This window comes from Urocampus carinirostris, chromosome 2 (genome assembly GCF_059441175.1).
Source record: "Urocampus carinirostris isolate Australia breed hairy pipefish chromosome 2, RoL_Ucar_1.0, whole genome shotgun sequence".
NCBI lineage: Eukaryota > Metazoa > Chordata > Actinopteri > Syngnathiformes > Syngnathidae > Urocampus > Urocampus carinirostris.
The window spans coordinates 14,738,070-14,752,093 of NC_142350.1; the positions used below are offsets into that span (position 1 = coordinate 14,738,070).

The window sequence follows — 14,024 nt, forward strand, 5'->3', positions numbered from 1 at the left end:
TTTGTATACAGGTTTATTCCAGACTCACACAAGCCATTGATGATGTCACATAAAACCTTTATTTTATTAATTTCCGTTAAAATATCCACATAGTAAAACACCTCTAGAAAAGACATGTTTATTAAGAACATCAAGTAGACATGAACGTATTGCTTTGTGGTTCACTTTTCTTTTTTTTGCCCAACAAATAAAAAGAAACACGTTATACATAGGTACAAAGCCTTCAACATGCCCCCCCCTTGCATTATGTAATAATTCCTTATCATGCAAACAATTTCAAAGCAATACAAAACGTAATGCAGTCATGACTGACGAAACAAATTGTCACCAACAGGAGCTCTATTTTTCTTGTCCCTTCTTAGTTTACCTCCAGTTTCTCCTCTGGCGCTTCCAAGTGGCGAAGATAGGATATTACAGTATAGGCGTCAAATGACTATTCCAGGGGCGTCAAACTTTTTTGGGCTCGGGACCACATGGTAGAAAAATAATCTCACGCGGGGATAGAGTAATAAATTGAACAGAATAAAGATAATGAACAGAATAAACAGTATGAAAAAAAGTGAACAGAAAAAAAGAAAGAAAGTACAAAGAAATAATGAGTAAAGAAAGAGTAATAAGACAGAAAAAATAAATAAAAGGAAGAGAAAAAAAGAAAAAGAGTGACAACGATAGAAAGATATGAGGAGAAAAAGAGAGAAGAGAAAAAGGAGATGGAGAAAGAGCAAGAAAGACGCTAAAATAGAGAAACTGAGAAAAGAGAGAGAATGAATGAAGAGAGAAAGAATAAAGGGAGAGAGAGGGAGGGAGAAATAGAGATCAGGCGATACAAAGAGAGAAACAGAGAAAGAGTGAGACAAAGAAAATAGTAGATAGAGAAAAAGAGAGGGAGAGAGAGAGAGAGGGTAAGAAAGAAATGGAGAATAGGGGAGAAAGTAAAACAGCTATAGTCCCTTTGTGAGTGGCATCTGACGATATCCAGTGGACAAATTTGAAACTGCAACCAATTTTTCTCTCGCTCTTCTCTCAGTTGTCCCACAGACATAGGCGGGCCTGATCCAGCCCTCCGGCCTCATCTTTGACATCCCTGGAATATTCTGTCACTACAACACATTTGACGCAAGATAGTAATGGGATGCAAAGTATGTGCGAGTACATTAACCTTTAGAATGACATTTTGTATTTTTTTGTACAAGTCAACTGCATTTGAACACATCAAGTGTTGTACGTTTGTGAGGACGAACGTCGACTACAGTGCAAGATTTACAATCTAGGATGACGACAACAATTGGCATCCTAAAGGGATTGCTTGATGGTTCTATCTACAGGGATTTATTGGCACTGACATTTGTTTTGCCTTTGTTGTGAAAATACAAATTTTCCCCAAAGGATACAAAAAGAGGTATTGATCATTCAAGCACTTAAAAACCTGCAACAGTGCCATCGAAATGAGTAGTAAACTTTGTGCCACTCAGCCTGGGTCGATCCATTGGAGGTGGTTTCCATTGGGATCTTAGGAGAGGCTTTGGAAAAAAAATCGGCTTTTTCAGTTGTGTGACGATGAGACTCGCTTACTGGGGTGGTATTGCAACCATTTCGATAAGCTTTGACACGATCGATGCAGGAAAAGTGCATGGCATGCATTTAAAAAAAGTACAGTATAAAAACTTGTGGCCTGAAGGGACAGTATTTAGCGCCTCCTGTTGGTAAAAACACCTCTTACAAAACAACATGGATTTAAGTAACAAGTATGTAAGTATATTGTTTTGCGCTCACAAACAACCCCCAAAATTCAGTCATTTCATACAGAACAATAAGAAGAAACATTTTTTAAAGAGACGGTGTGTAATATTGGACCTCAAGATGTCACTGTATTGTGCAGTGTAACAGAAAACGAGTTCTAGAAATCACGGGGAGGAATACAAACGGAGACTACGAGACTCAAAGTGACTAAAATACATGGTTTCACACCCAGACTTTTGTGAATAAAAGAAACTTGAAAAAAAGAAAAAGGAAAGGAAAACAATAGAAATGAAAGAAACAGAAAAGAAAGAAGGGGAAAAAAGAAAGGCAAGTCAATTCATGAAGAAGAAAAAGAGAAAAAAATAAGGATAAGGGAGTAAAACAAAAAGCAGAAAAAAAGAAAATAAAAGAAAAATGAAAAGAAATATGAAAAACGTAGAAAAAAGGAAGAAGTGAGAAGAAGCAAAGAATTACAGAAAGAGACATTGAAAAAGTGAGAAAAATATGCAAAAAGAAGGAAAAAAGAAGAAAAACAGTTAAAAAAGACAAAAAGGGAGAGAAAAGAAGAACAAAAAAGGCATTTTTAAAGGGGTACACTTTTTGACAAATATGTCAGTTCCCTGAAGATGATCCTCATCTAGTGAAAAAAAACCCACATTTCTCCAGGTACAAGTATTCAAAAATGCACATTTGTATAATAAATCAAATCAATATTATTTCATACTTTTCACCAGTAGGAGGCGCTAATCATTACACACTGTCCTTCCAAGGGTCAGTCAGTGCGTTTTATGGAATAACTAGTGAAGGGACGCTCCCTTGCGTTAATAGCTAACACGTTTCAGTGACAAAAAGTCTAAATGGAGGTATGTTCGACGAATGCTCCAACGCTGACTTGAAGTAGGACCGAAAAAAATATAAACATCGACGGCTGCAAACACTTTGAATTCTTCAAGAGTCTCTTCTTTTTTTGAGGGGGACTGAAATGACGAAGCAGAACATTCGACCTGCTTGGCAGGCTCATAAATAAGCAAAAACAAATGCAGAAAACAAACAAATGCCGTTTAGTCCGACGGATGCTGTACAGACGTGTGGATCCTTCTGGCAAAAGAGGGATCCCGGGGCGGAGCTAGGCCCGAGGCTCCAATTTGTGGGAGAGCTGGAAGAGCGTCTGCTGATTGTCGATGATGTGCAGGTAGTGGACGCTCGCCCTCAGCTCTGCGCTGTCCGCTCCGATCACCTCGTTGCCTAGGCGACAGCAAAAACTTTTTTCAGATGGACAGCTAGCGAGGCGCTAACGTCGAGCGGGAGATGAAACGCGCGTGCTCGGAGCCGCGATTTCTGTTCCGCGGCAACGATAGAAGGAGTATATTCTTTATCTTCTACAGAAGGGGTGTCGAACTCATTCGAGTTCAGCGGCCGCAAGGTAGCATAAAACGTTCTCACAGGGGGCGGACGAGTGAGAGAATAAGAGAAAGGATGAGAGTAAGCGAGGGAGTGAGAGAGGGAGAGAAAGAGAGAAATAGTGAAAAAGAGAAACAAAGAAGAGAGGGAGGGAAAGGGCGGGAGAGAGTAAGAGAGAAAGAAATAGAAAGAAACAGAAAGACAAACCAGAAAGCAAGAGAGAAAGAAAGTGAAAGTAAATGGAGAAAGAGAGAGAGAGAGAGAGAGAAACTGAAACAATAAAGATAAAAAGAGTATGAAAAAAGAGAAAGACCGCAAGAAAGAGCAAGAAAAAGAGAAAAAAGAGGGAGGGACAGAAACAGAACCAGAAAAGAAAAAGAAAGAGTGTAAAAGAAAGAAAAGGGAGAAAGAGAGATAGAAAAAGAAAGATAAAAAAAGTTCAAGAGAGAGTGAGAAAGAGAGCAAGAGAGAGAGAAAGAGAGGGAGAGAGAAAGAATGGGAGAAAGAGAGATAAAGACAGCGATAAAAAGAGGGACTAAAGATATATAAAAAAAAATGACTGTGTCCATTATTGACACGTAACCCCTGCACTTAAACACATTACATTGTGCCCTGTTTAGGTGGAGCATGCATCTGTCCTCTTGGCGATGACCCTTTATAGTACAATGCCATACTAACTAATACTAGCTGCCGTTAATCACGAGAAATGAATAAATTTAATGGCAAAGCGAAACCACCAGAGAGCAGTGTCGGCGTCATTTTTAAGCAGACTTGATGAGAAACATGGCAACAATTTTGAGCATTTACAAGCACTTCCCCCGAAATTCGAGCGCTCAATCCTTGAAAACACAACCTTAAAACTCCAGCATTTTGTTACACAGAATGACAATACAAGGAAATTATTATTATTATTATTATTTTCAAGGATTTCAAGCACACGTACAAACCCTGAGTAATAAGAAATGTCCCCCAAAAATCCCCCAGAACTTTGGGTGAGATGCGCTGCGCTTACCTGTTGGGTCACTCTGGCAGTGTCGAATCATTCGGACTGTGTCTGCGATCATATGCTGTCGCAAAAACAACCGTGAAGAAAAATCTTGCCATCATTTAATAAGAAAGAGAAAAAAATGGAGCTCACTCACCAACTTCTCAAAGTTCACCAGGTTGTCATGGAAGGTCTTGTTGCCTTCGTGGATGAATGTAATATCTGGAGGAGTTTTCAATAAAGGGACAGTGTGTATTAGAGAGGTTTCCCACCTTGTTTAAGCCAAGAGCTGCTTTTTGTTACTCATTAGCGCGAAGGGCACCCAATTCGACTGGAATTTCTAAAATAGCAACTTAGCTAGATGGCTAAATAGCTATAAGGTAGCTAGAAAAGTAAACAGAGGCGTGTTCAGGAGAGTGATCAGACATGTAGTCTCTTGATAATCGCTTGCCGCGCACTGCTGAACGTTTTGTAATCGCTCACTGTGATTGCCTTACTGATCCAAAATGGCCGACGACAGTACAATGGATTTCGTTCTACAGCTTGCTTTGAGCGAGTTGGCTGATATGAGCGACAGTTCGCATATCGACACAGTTAAGGTTATCCTAAACGCAGTGGAAGGGTCATACCTGTCTTGCATTGTTCACAAACATTACCAGGCAATGTAAGACGATATATTACATCGCCAACAGCACTCGTCAGGGTGAGATCCTCTATCTTCTGCACTGTCGACGCCATGTTGGAAATCAAAGTAAGCGGTCTTTCTCCCGTGATTACTCGGGCACGCGAGCGCTCAATAATCACTGGCCGTTCAGAAGCTAGCGATAGCTCGCGATAGCAATCACTCACTCTCCTGAACACGCCTCTGGTAGAAAAGCTAAAAGCAAGATAGTTAGCTGGAAAGGTGGTCCACATTTAGCTTATTAACTGTCAAAAAAGATAGAATGTAAGCCAGATAGTAAAAAGCTAACTAGATAGCTTACCTATATAGCTAAAAACGTAGCTTGATAGTTAGCTAGAAGAGTAATCAGGTAAAAAAAACTAAAAAGGAGCTAGAGAGATAGCTAAAAGAGTAAAAGCCAACTAGATAGCCAGATAGAAAGCTAAAAATGCTAGATATCTAGCTAGAAAGGTGGCCAGAATTTAGCCAGAAAACTTGCAAAAAAAAAGATAAAATGTTAGCCAGATTGCATGCAAAAAAATGTAAACAGTACTTCTTTTGCCTTTTTTCCATTTCTCATCTTTCTTTTACATTTTTGCCCTCACTTTTTATCTTGTCCTTTCTTCTTCTTTTGTCCGATTTTCTATTTTTTTCTTTTTTCTGGTTTTTCTTTTTCTTCTTCTTTTTTTCTTTCAATTTGTATTTTCTTCACTCTTACTTGTTTTCGGTTTTCTCCTTTACATTGTTGTTCTTCTTCCTCCTTCCCCTTTTTCCTTTCCCTTTTCGCCAGTTTCTTTCATTATCTCATCTCATCAGCTGCACCGCTTGTCCTCAGTAGGGTTGCGGGGGTGCTGGAGCCCATCCCAGCAATCATCGGGCAGTGGGCAGGGGACACCCTGAACTGGTTGCCAGCCAATCGCAGGGCACACAGGGACAGACAACTCGCTCGCTCATTCACACCTAGGGACAATTTGGACCGGCCAATCCACCTGATATGCATGTCTTTGGAATGTGGAAGGAAACCGGAGTGCCCGGAGGAAACCCACGCAACTCCGCACAGTAAGTCCGGTAGCTGGATTTGAACCCACACAGGAGGTTCCCAAGACCGTAGAACTGTGCCGCACACGCGCTAACCACTGCCCCGCCGTGCTGCCCCTTCTTTCATTATATTTAGATATTTTTAATTTCTTTCCTTTATTATTACTTTTGTCTCTTTCATAAAGGTACAGTGTGTAACATTTAGTCCCTCCTAATCGTACAAAAAAACTAGATTCCTGAAAAAACATCGATTTGAATAATATACAAAAATACATGAACTATCATACCAATGTTCATTTTTACAAATATTCATAGGTCGAGAAATTTTGTATTTCTGTATTTGTAAATTTGTATTTCTTTTACATAGTGGATTCCATACCTAGTAGTAACCCTCATGTTTGTCACGCATCTTGCTGCTACGCTGTGCTCATTGAGCACTTCTTTTTGTTGCCCTTAGACAATGCAGTGCCATCTAGTGGTCAAACATAACACAAAGTACCTATCACAAAAGGCTGGGCAAAAAATAGGGGAAAACGGTGCATTTCGGTCACCGTGAATCTCCTTAGTTTGCATTTTTCCTCGTGCTTTTTAGCACTCGTTGTGGGTTTCACAAAACAATACAGCAACGTGTAGATTTTTGTCAGCTACTGAATAAATGTTTTTGTAGTGCAGTGGCCAGCACGTTCGCCTAACACGCGAAAGGTCCACGGTTCGAGACCGAGTGGAAACACTTGTTGTCCTGGAGAGGGATGGGCGCCATTAGTCTGTAATTGCCCAAGGCACACCACTGGAAATGGTTGCCCCTACGACCCTTGTGGTGAAGGGGGATCCAACCAAAGAACTAACTGAATAAACGTGTTTACCTTTCAAGAGAAGGGGCATAAAAGGAATCTTTGGAGGTTTCATTCTCTTGAAAGCTTCTCGGTAGGCTTTATGGTTGAGAGACGGATCCTGGGAGAAGATAGTCACAATTAATGGCTGAATAAATATGAAGTCGAGCATCCTTATTTGGTCCTCACTGTGATCAGCTCCAACTCGGCAAAAAGCTTCTTGAACTTCCCAGGACATTTCTTAAGATTTAAAACAAAAAAAAAATTCAGAATGATAACTTACATTTAAAAAAACAGGGCTATTGGACCCTCACCTCCCACGTTTGATTGAGTCGACTCACTGCCGCAGTGTTGAGGCCCATGATGATGGCAAAGGCCGAGTTGAGATTTCTTTGAGTTTTACAACTAACACAAAATCAAATCAATAGATTCAATGGCAGCTTAAAAATGTTGTTTTTTTTGTGAATGTTTTCTTACTGAGCGGCGATCTTGATGAACTTTTTGAGCAGTTGCACTCTCTTGTTGAGCGAGGGGCACATGAGGACTTCCGACATGACCCACTGCTGCACCTCGTTACAGCGTTGCAGCAAGACGGACAGCGCCGGCGTGTGGGAGCCGCCGGGAATGCGCCGGAGCGTGTAGTAGACCAGCTCTTGCTGCGGGAACACATGTGTGCTACCATCGTGAAAAGAAACCATGTCTAATAATGTGCTAAGTAAAAAGTAGGTTAGGCAAAAATATTGGCTCCCTTGGAATTATTACTATGTAGAACCTCCTTTTGCTGTGATCATAGCCACAAATCTTTTGGGTATGTCTTTACAAGTTTTGCACATCTTGAAACAAAAATATTTGCCCATTCCTCCTTACAAAGCAGCTCAATTTGATGGCTATTGTTATCTTTCTACAAATACTCCATAGGATGATTTCTGGAGTTTGGCTTGGCCATTCTATGACCTTTTTTTGTTAGTTTTAAACCTTTCCATTGAAGATTGCGCTCAATGTTTAGGGTTGTTGTCCTGTTGGAAGGTGAACCTGCGTGCCATTCTCAAATCTCTTGCAGACTTCTAAAAATTGTCAACCAGAATCGCCGTATATTTGGCTCCATCCATCTTCTCATCAAACAAATTTCCTAGTCCCTGCTGAAGAAAAGCAACCCAAAGGCATGATGCTGCCACCCCCAAGCTTGACAGTGGGAATGGTATTTTCATTTACATTCAGCCCAAAAAGTTCAATTTTGGTCACGTCTGACCAGAGCCTCTTTTTCCACATGTTATTTGTGTTTCCCATGTGGCTTCTTGCAAACGCCAAACAGGACTTTTTATCGCATTCATTCAGAAAGGCTTTCTTCTTGCTACTTTTCAATAAAGGGTACATTTATGCAGAGTACAACTAGGACTTATCCTATGCACAGACCTCAGCCGTATATGCCTGCAGATCATTCAATGTGATCATGGGCCCCTCGGTTGCCTCTCTGATTAGTTTTCTGTTTGTTTGAGCCGAAACCTTCGAGCAGGGGTCGGGCACCTATGGCTTGCGAGCCATATCTGGCTCTTTTCATGAATACATATGGCTCGTAGACAAAATGGAACCTGCGCAACCAATCAATACATAGCTACTGTCAGAGCTGTTTGACACACATGCAAAGCTGAAACATTACTGACTGTGTCAGGGGTTCAGTTGAGTATTTATAGGACACAATTTAAACTACAGTTTACAGTCAAGGTGTCACACTAACAGACCCCATTTTGGCTATAAATTGCTAATCAATTCTTTATATGGAATCCTATTAAACAATCTATGTTAATTGCTGATACACTTTAGGATGAAGAGCCACAGAACAATTTTTAAACACCCAGGAGCTCCAGCAAAAGCACCTAGAGCAAGGCACTGTAGTCAAAGTGATTGCATGGCAAGTTCTCATACTTCGTGGATGGATTTGAAGAGATTCCAGTCCAGGTGTGTGAGAGACGCTGCGACGTCCCACGTGTTGATCCCCAAAAGGCGAACCGGCCTCCTGCTGAGCTCGGCGCTGTCGGTCAAAGGGGGCTGCCAGCGAGAAAAGAAAATGCAATCGTTATGAGGAAAATCAGCATAAAAATACAATAAAGTAAAAACAAATTCCTTAAAATGGAAAAAAAAAAAAAAACAGAACAGCTCATGCATTTAATAAAAAAACATGTTTAAAAGCAAAGTAGACATAGGAAATAAATCCTTAAAATGAGCAAAATGATCTGATATGATAGATTTTGGACACTCTTGCTCCTATTAAGAATTACTAAAGATGATTTACTATTTACTTGATAAAATAACACATAAACAAACAAAATATGACGAAAAATATTTTTTAAAATAACTAAAATGAGAAGGAATTATTGTAAATGGGGCACATGACTGTCTCAATACGACAGTATGTTGAGATCAGGCCCACTATCACACCACCTTCTCCAGAGTCCTCTCAAATAAAATATGAAAATTATTAGGCCCGATCTTTTCTCTAGTTGAAGGGCTTTCCTAAGCCTAAAATAGTGCTTTGCTGCCATCTTGTGGCGTCTATAGTACAAAGCGAAAAATGTATCTACCAAGATCTCAGCCAAGTCCCTGCGACACACCACGAGCTTCCCTTGCGGGGTTAGTGACTCGGAATAGACGCAATCACTGGGCTGCAACATCCTGCGCTCTGAAAACACAAACAGATAAGATTCAAATAATCGAAATTTAATTTCCCTTTTGCCCCGTTTGCGTACTCACCTCCATTGTGCGAGACCACAGCGAGCACCATGTCTTCTTCTGACCTGTCCATCTTCTGTCTCACAATTCTCAGCATTTCGTGGGCCTCCAGCGAGGGATGCGTGTGGACGCTCAGGTAAGAGTCGGTGCTCACATAAACACAGCAGATAACTGGAATCGAAAGAGATCTCAATTAGGTAAGAATGTCATTCTACCAGGAGAAATTAAGTTTGTGCTTTGCCTTCTCTGGTTTCAGATGGAGGACTGTGAAGATGCAAACAGTTCTCCTTTAAACTCAACTGCTGGTGCATTTGTTTGCTCTGGCAGAGGACAAAACAGTCAGATTATGGAGCTCTTGGTATTGCAAACTCAGGGATTTTGTACCTTTTGGTTTGGTGGACAGTCATCCACGGTGCTGCAAGGAAACACGCAATAAAGCGGATTATTACACCTCAGTTACATCAGGGTTCTTACACCTTTTTCATGGTCAAATTCGAGCACTTTTAAATATTTTCAAAGCCAATTTTCCAATTTCTCCAGTACCATTAAAAAAAAAAATCTTGTGTGAATCATGTATTTTGCAGAGCCACCAAATAATCTGCAATATACATATGCAATTTTTTAACCTTGCATGTGCATTTATCAAGACCTTTTTTTTGTAAGATCTTGAGTAAATCGCAAATTTATTTGTGAATCTGATCTGTGTAAAGATTTTTGATACAAACCTCTTCTCATATAGGTGTTGGATAAAAATGAGAGTAAATATGTAACTTACATTTTGAGTTGCAGGAAATTCTTCGCGTTGCAATTTACCACTGGGAAATTGTACCTTAATTTTTGCATGGCCCAAAATGTCTATAATTGATACATAATCCTTGCACAAATACACATTTCATAGTTCACTGTTAAAGTGTAGCATGCCTGTCCACTTGGGTGCGAAAAATAAGGGGCGTTGACGCTACATAGGAGAATGCTGTACAAACTAATGCCGGCTGCCGTTAATTGCGAAAGAAGAAGAAATGCAATGCAAACGCATAGCCACCAGGGAGCATTGTCGCAGTCATTTTTAACTTGTAGTGAAACATAGCAACAATTTCAAGCATTTTCAAGCAGTTCACCCAAAATTCAAGCACGTTTCAATCCTTGGGAACACAACATTGAAATTCAAGCATTTTCAAGGATTTTAAGCACCCGTACGATCCCTATAGAAACAGAGACAGCCAGAAACAATTTTGCTTACTGTCTTCGGCGCAGGAGCTTCTGGAACTCTTTGAGGTCTTTCTCAAGTGTCGGGAACTCATACAAATCCTCCAGGACGCACCTGTAAAGAGTCTAACAGAGCATGATTATTACATTTTGTGTCATATTTGAGGGCACGGTGAGCGAGCTTCAAAAGATGCATACACACACCTGCTTGTCATTGTTGTTGAACCCCAAAAGACAACCCCCCCTTTTTTCACATCTGAAGTCTCAATTCTCTGTTACTAGGCAACAATCCCCTTGGTTGCGCACCACGCCAGATTATACCCATGCCAACCTTCGTGTTTGGTTTCCATAGCAACCCATCAGGTTATACAGGGACAAACATGTGTTTCCCCAGGATGTCCTTGTTCTAAAAAGATCCTATCTGTGTATGGAATCTCTGCGGATTCACCTGTGCAGCGAGATAAAATGTGAAACCCTGATCTAATCCTCCCGAAGATAGGCTGAGATTGTACCTTCATGAAACCCCGAACGTGCTCCTCCTCCTTGAGGAAGTCCTTGTAGAGCCGGCTCCAGTGCGAGACCAGCCGTAGGACCTTGCGTTTCCGGAAGAGGGTATCCTTGCCCTCCTCCTGGCCCCGGCAGCGTGTACCGCTATAGGTGAGAAGAGTCAAGGAGAGAACTGAGGGTGGACTTTTGTTGGCTCTATCATTTTCATTGCGCTTCCTGGGAAGGATATTGTCCCAGCAGAGCTTGGCAGAGGTCAGTGGTGGACATGAACACTAGGTAGGTTAGCAGGAAGTCATCCAACAGCATTTCTGGAGAAGAAAAAGTCAGTCAGCCATCAATTGTGTAAATTCTTACACTTAAAAAGATAAAATTAGTTGACCATTGAGAGAACCGGGGGAAACAACAGACGCAAGATTACATTACACACAAAAAAAAAAAAAAAAGCAGAATGACAATCATACACAAGAGTAGGACAATGAGGGCAGACTGATTTGATGGGTCAGCAGGGCCCTTTGTCTAGAAAGGTAATGGCAGAAGGGATCAGGCTTATGTCGAGGTGGGCCCTCGTAAATCTCATTGTCCTATATCTTCACCCTGACGCTACTGGGATGAAGTATTAGTGTAGGGGGTGAGTGATATGCTGGACTATTGGTCTTGCCAGTCGGATGATGGAACTGTAATTTAAGGCTGAGGGGTTGAGTGTGGGTAGGCTGATGATTTTATCTGCTGTTCATGTTATACGTGTGAGTATGTTCTGGTTCATGACAGAGAGCATGGTGAAAAAAAGACGTGGACCAGTACAGGAGGATGAGTTGAACAATGCTTTGATATAGTAGTAACAGGACGTATGGTGCAACATATAGTCCTTTGAGTTAACGGATGACTGACAGACTTTGTTTAGTGCTTTTTTGATTGGAGTGAGTTCTGTAATGCCAAACAGGTACATCAACCAAGAGAGATCACCTTTGTCTGATTTTTAAAGAAATTATTTAGAAATTTGGGTTGAAAACAATGATTTGGTCAACAGCATAAATTCATTTCAAGACTGTTACATTTGGACCATGAAAGTGCTACACAGAGGTCTGGACGTTTACTGATTTACGCAGGAGGCCACATAAAGGATTTAAGTCACTGTTGGTGTAATGTGTTACTTTAGTAAGTATTCATACTGAGCTTTTTTTGATACTTGTGGATTCTACATTCAAATATCAACATTAACACATTCACTTCCAGCCCAGTTCCAGAAAAAATATCACCTATGACATAGCCAAAAATGGCAGAGAATGAGTTGAAAAAAGGAACGCAAATTGCCATGAACGGCATTGATTGAGAAGTTAGCTCTGCATTAAATGTCAAAAAGTAAAGGCATGTCTGTTCTATTGGGTTATAACAGAGTCATTCAAAATCATATTACTCATCATATTTATATCCTACAGATCTGTAATTAATAATTTTAGCTTCTCTATTCAAAAATCCCAATAAAGTTATTCATTTCCAGCCCAGTTCCCACAAAATTAAACTTTGGTGATACACCATCCATTCATCCATCCATCATCTGCACCGCATATCTTAAGTAGAATTGCGGGGGTGCTGGAGCCCATCCCAGCTATCTTCGGGCAGTGGGCAGGGGACACCCTGAACTGGCTGCCAAACAGTCACAGGGCACACGGAGACAGACAACTCACTCACTCATTCACACCTAGAGATAATTCATACTGGCCAATTAATCTGACATGCATGTTCATAGAATGTGGGAGGAAACCGGAGTGCCAGGAGGAAACCCAAGCAAGCACGGAGAGAACATGCAAATTCCGCACAGGAAGACTGGTAGCTGGATTTGAACCCATGGCCTCAGAATTGTGCTGCTGATGCCCTAACCACTCATCTGCCGTGCCGCCGGTGAATACATCAGACAATGGCAATTAGAGGTAAGCTCAGGCCTAAAAATTAGGCTCAGCAAGACCCGGCCTGCAGGTATATAAGCCTGAATCCGCCCTAACCAGAAGTGTGTTACTCAAGCCAAAGTACTGTTACTTCAGAATAATATTACTCAAGTAGAGGTATAAAACAGTCATCTTAATAATTACTCGAGTAAAAGCAAGTGCATGCTATGTAGATCCAGGAAAAAAAAAAAAAAAAAAAACAGTGAGCGAGAGAGAAGCCCGGCCTGCCCAGCCTTAATGATTGGCATTCGGGTCAGGTCCCGAGTCGGGTTCCCAGTCGAGTTCCGGCCCGGGCGCAAGATCTCTAATTGGAATGAGTTTAAAAAAAAAGAACAAAAATTGCATTTCATGGCACTGATTAGGAAAAAAATAAGAAAACGTTACCTAGGCTTCACATTAGCATGTCAAAAAGTAAAGGTACGTGTGTTCTAGTGACTAGTGCCGAATCTAAAAAGCCCTCAAGGAACAACGGGTGAGTCATTCTTTTCATCGATGTACTGCATATGACTTTTCCTACGTCAGAATCTTTGACTCGGAAAAACGCACAACCCAAATGTTATTCCGACAGGCACTGAGCAAAACATCAATTATAAATGACAGAGGTAAAAGATGTGAGTCAAAAAGTAGTCTTACTTTTAGGACAACACATTGAAATATTCAGAGTTTGTACACCTTTTTCATGACCTAAATCAAGCACTTTTCAAAGACTATCAAAGCCAATTTACCAATTTTTCCAATCCCATTAAACTAAGAAATTTACTATTGGGGAAACAATAACTTCATTTTTTACATGGCCATAATAAAAGTCCATAATTGATAAATAATCTCTGCACTAATGTACATTTCATTGTGCCCTATTTAGATAGCATGTAGCAAATGGTTAGCAAACAAAAATCTTAGTCAAGCTACTTATCTATGTGAATTACCTTTGACTGGAGAGAACTGACTCAACTCTTCCCAATGTGAAGAGTTGGATCTCTTTATTG

At 40.7% G+C, this 14,024-nt stretch overlaps 1 protein-coding gene across 1 annotated transcript in view; it reads right to left on the reverse strand.

The window, feature by feature from the left end:
• Positions 1-40: 40 nt before the first annotated feature.
• The window catches only part of rapgef5a (Rap guanine nucleotide exchange factor (GEF) 5a), a 66,212-nt gene continuing 52,228 nt past the window's right edge, over positions 41-14,024 (reverse strand). Inside the window, exons 12-26 of the mRNA XM_088329039.1 lie at positions 11,325-11,403; positions 11,101-11,245; positions 10,623-10,714; positions 9,767-9,797; positions 9,624-9,702; positions 9,404-9,553; positions 9,235-9,332; positions 8,579-8,701; positions 7,133-7,311; positions 6,970-7,060; positions 6,845-6,895; positions 6,689-6,776; positions 4,284-4,348; positions 4,154-4,208; positions 41-2,985 (exon numbers count right to left, since the gene is read on the reverse strand). Coding sequence (XP_088185165.1) covers positions 2,867-2,985; positions 4,154-4,208; positions 4,284-4,348; positions 6,689-6,776; positions 6,845-6,895; positions 6,970-7,060; positions 7,133-7,311; positions 8,579-8,701; positions 9,235-9,332; positions 9,404-9,553; positions 9,624-9,702; positions 9,767-9,797; positions 10,623-10,714; positions 11,101-11,245; positions 11,325-11,403 — 1,445 coding nt within the window. The 3' untranslated portion in view covers positions 41-2,866. The remainder of the gene's footprint in view (positions 2,986-4,153; positions 4,209-4,283; positions 4,349-6,688; positions 6,777-6,844; positions 6,896-6,969; positions 7,061-7,132; positions 7,312-8,578; positions 8,702-9,234; positions 9,333-9,403; positions 9,554-9,623; positions 9,703-9,766; positions 9,798-10,622; positions 10,715-11,100; positions 11,246-11,324; positions 11,404-14,024) is intronic.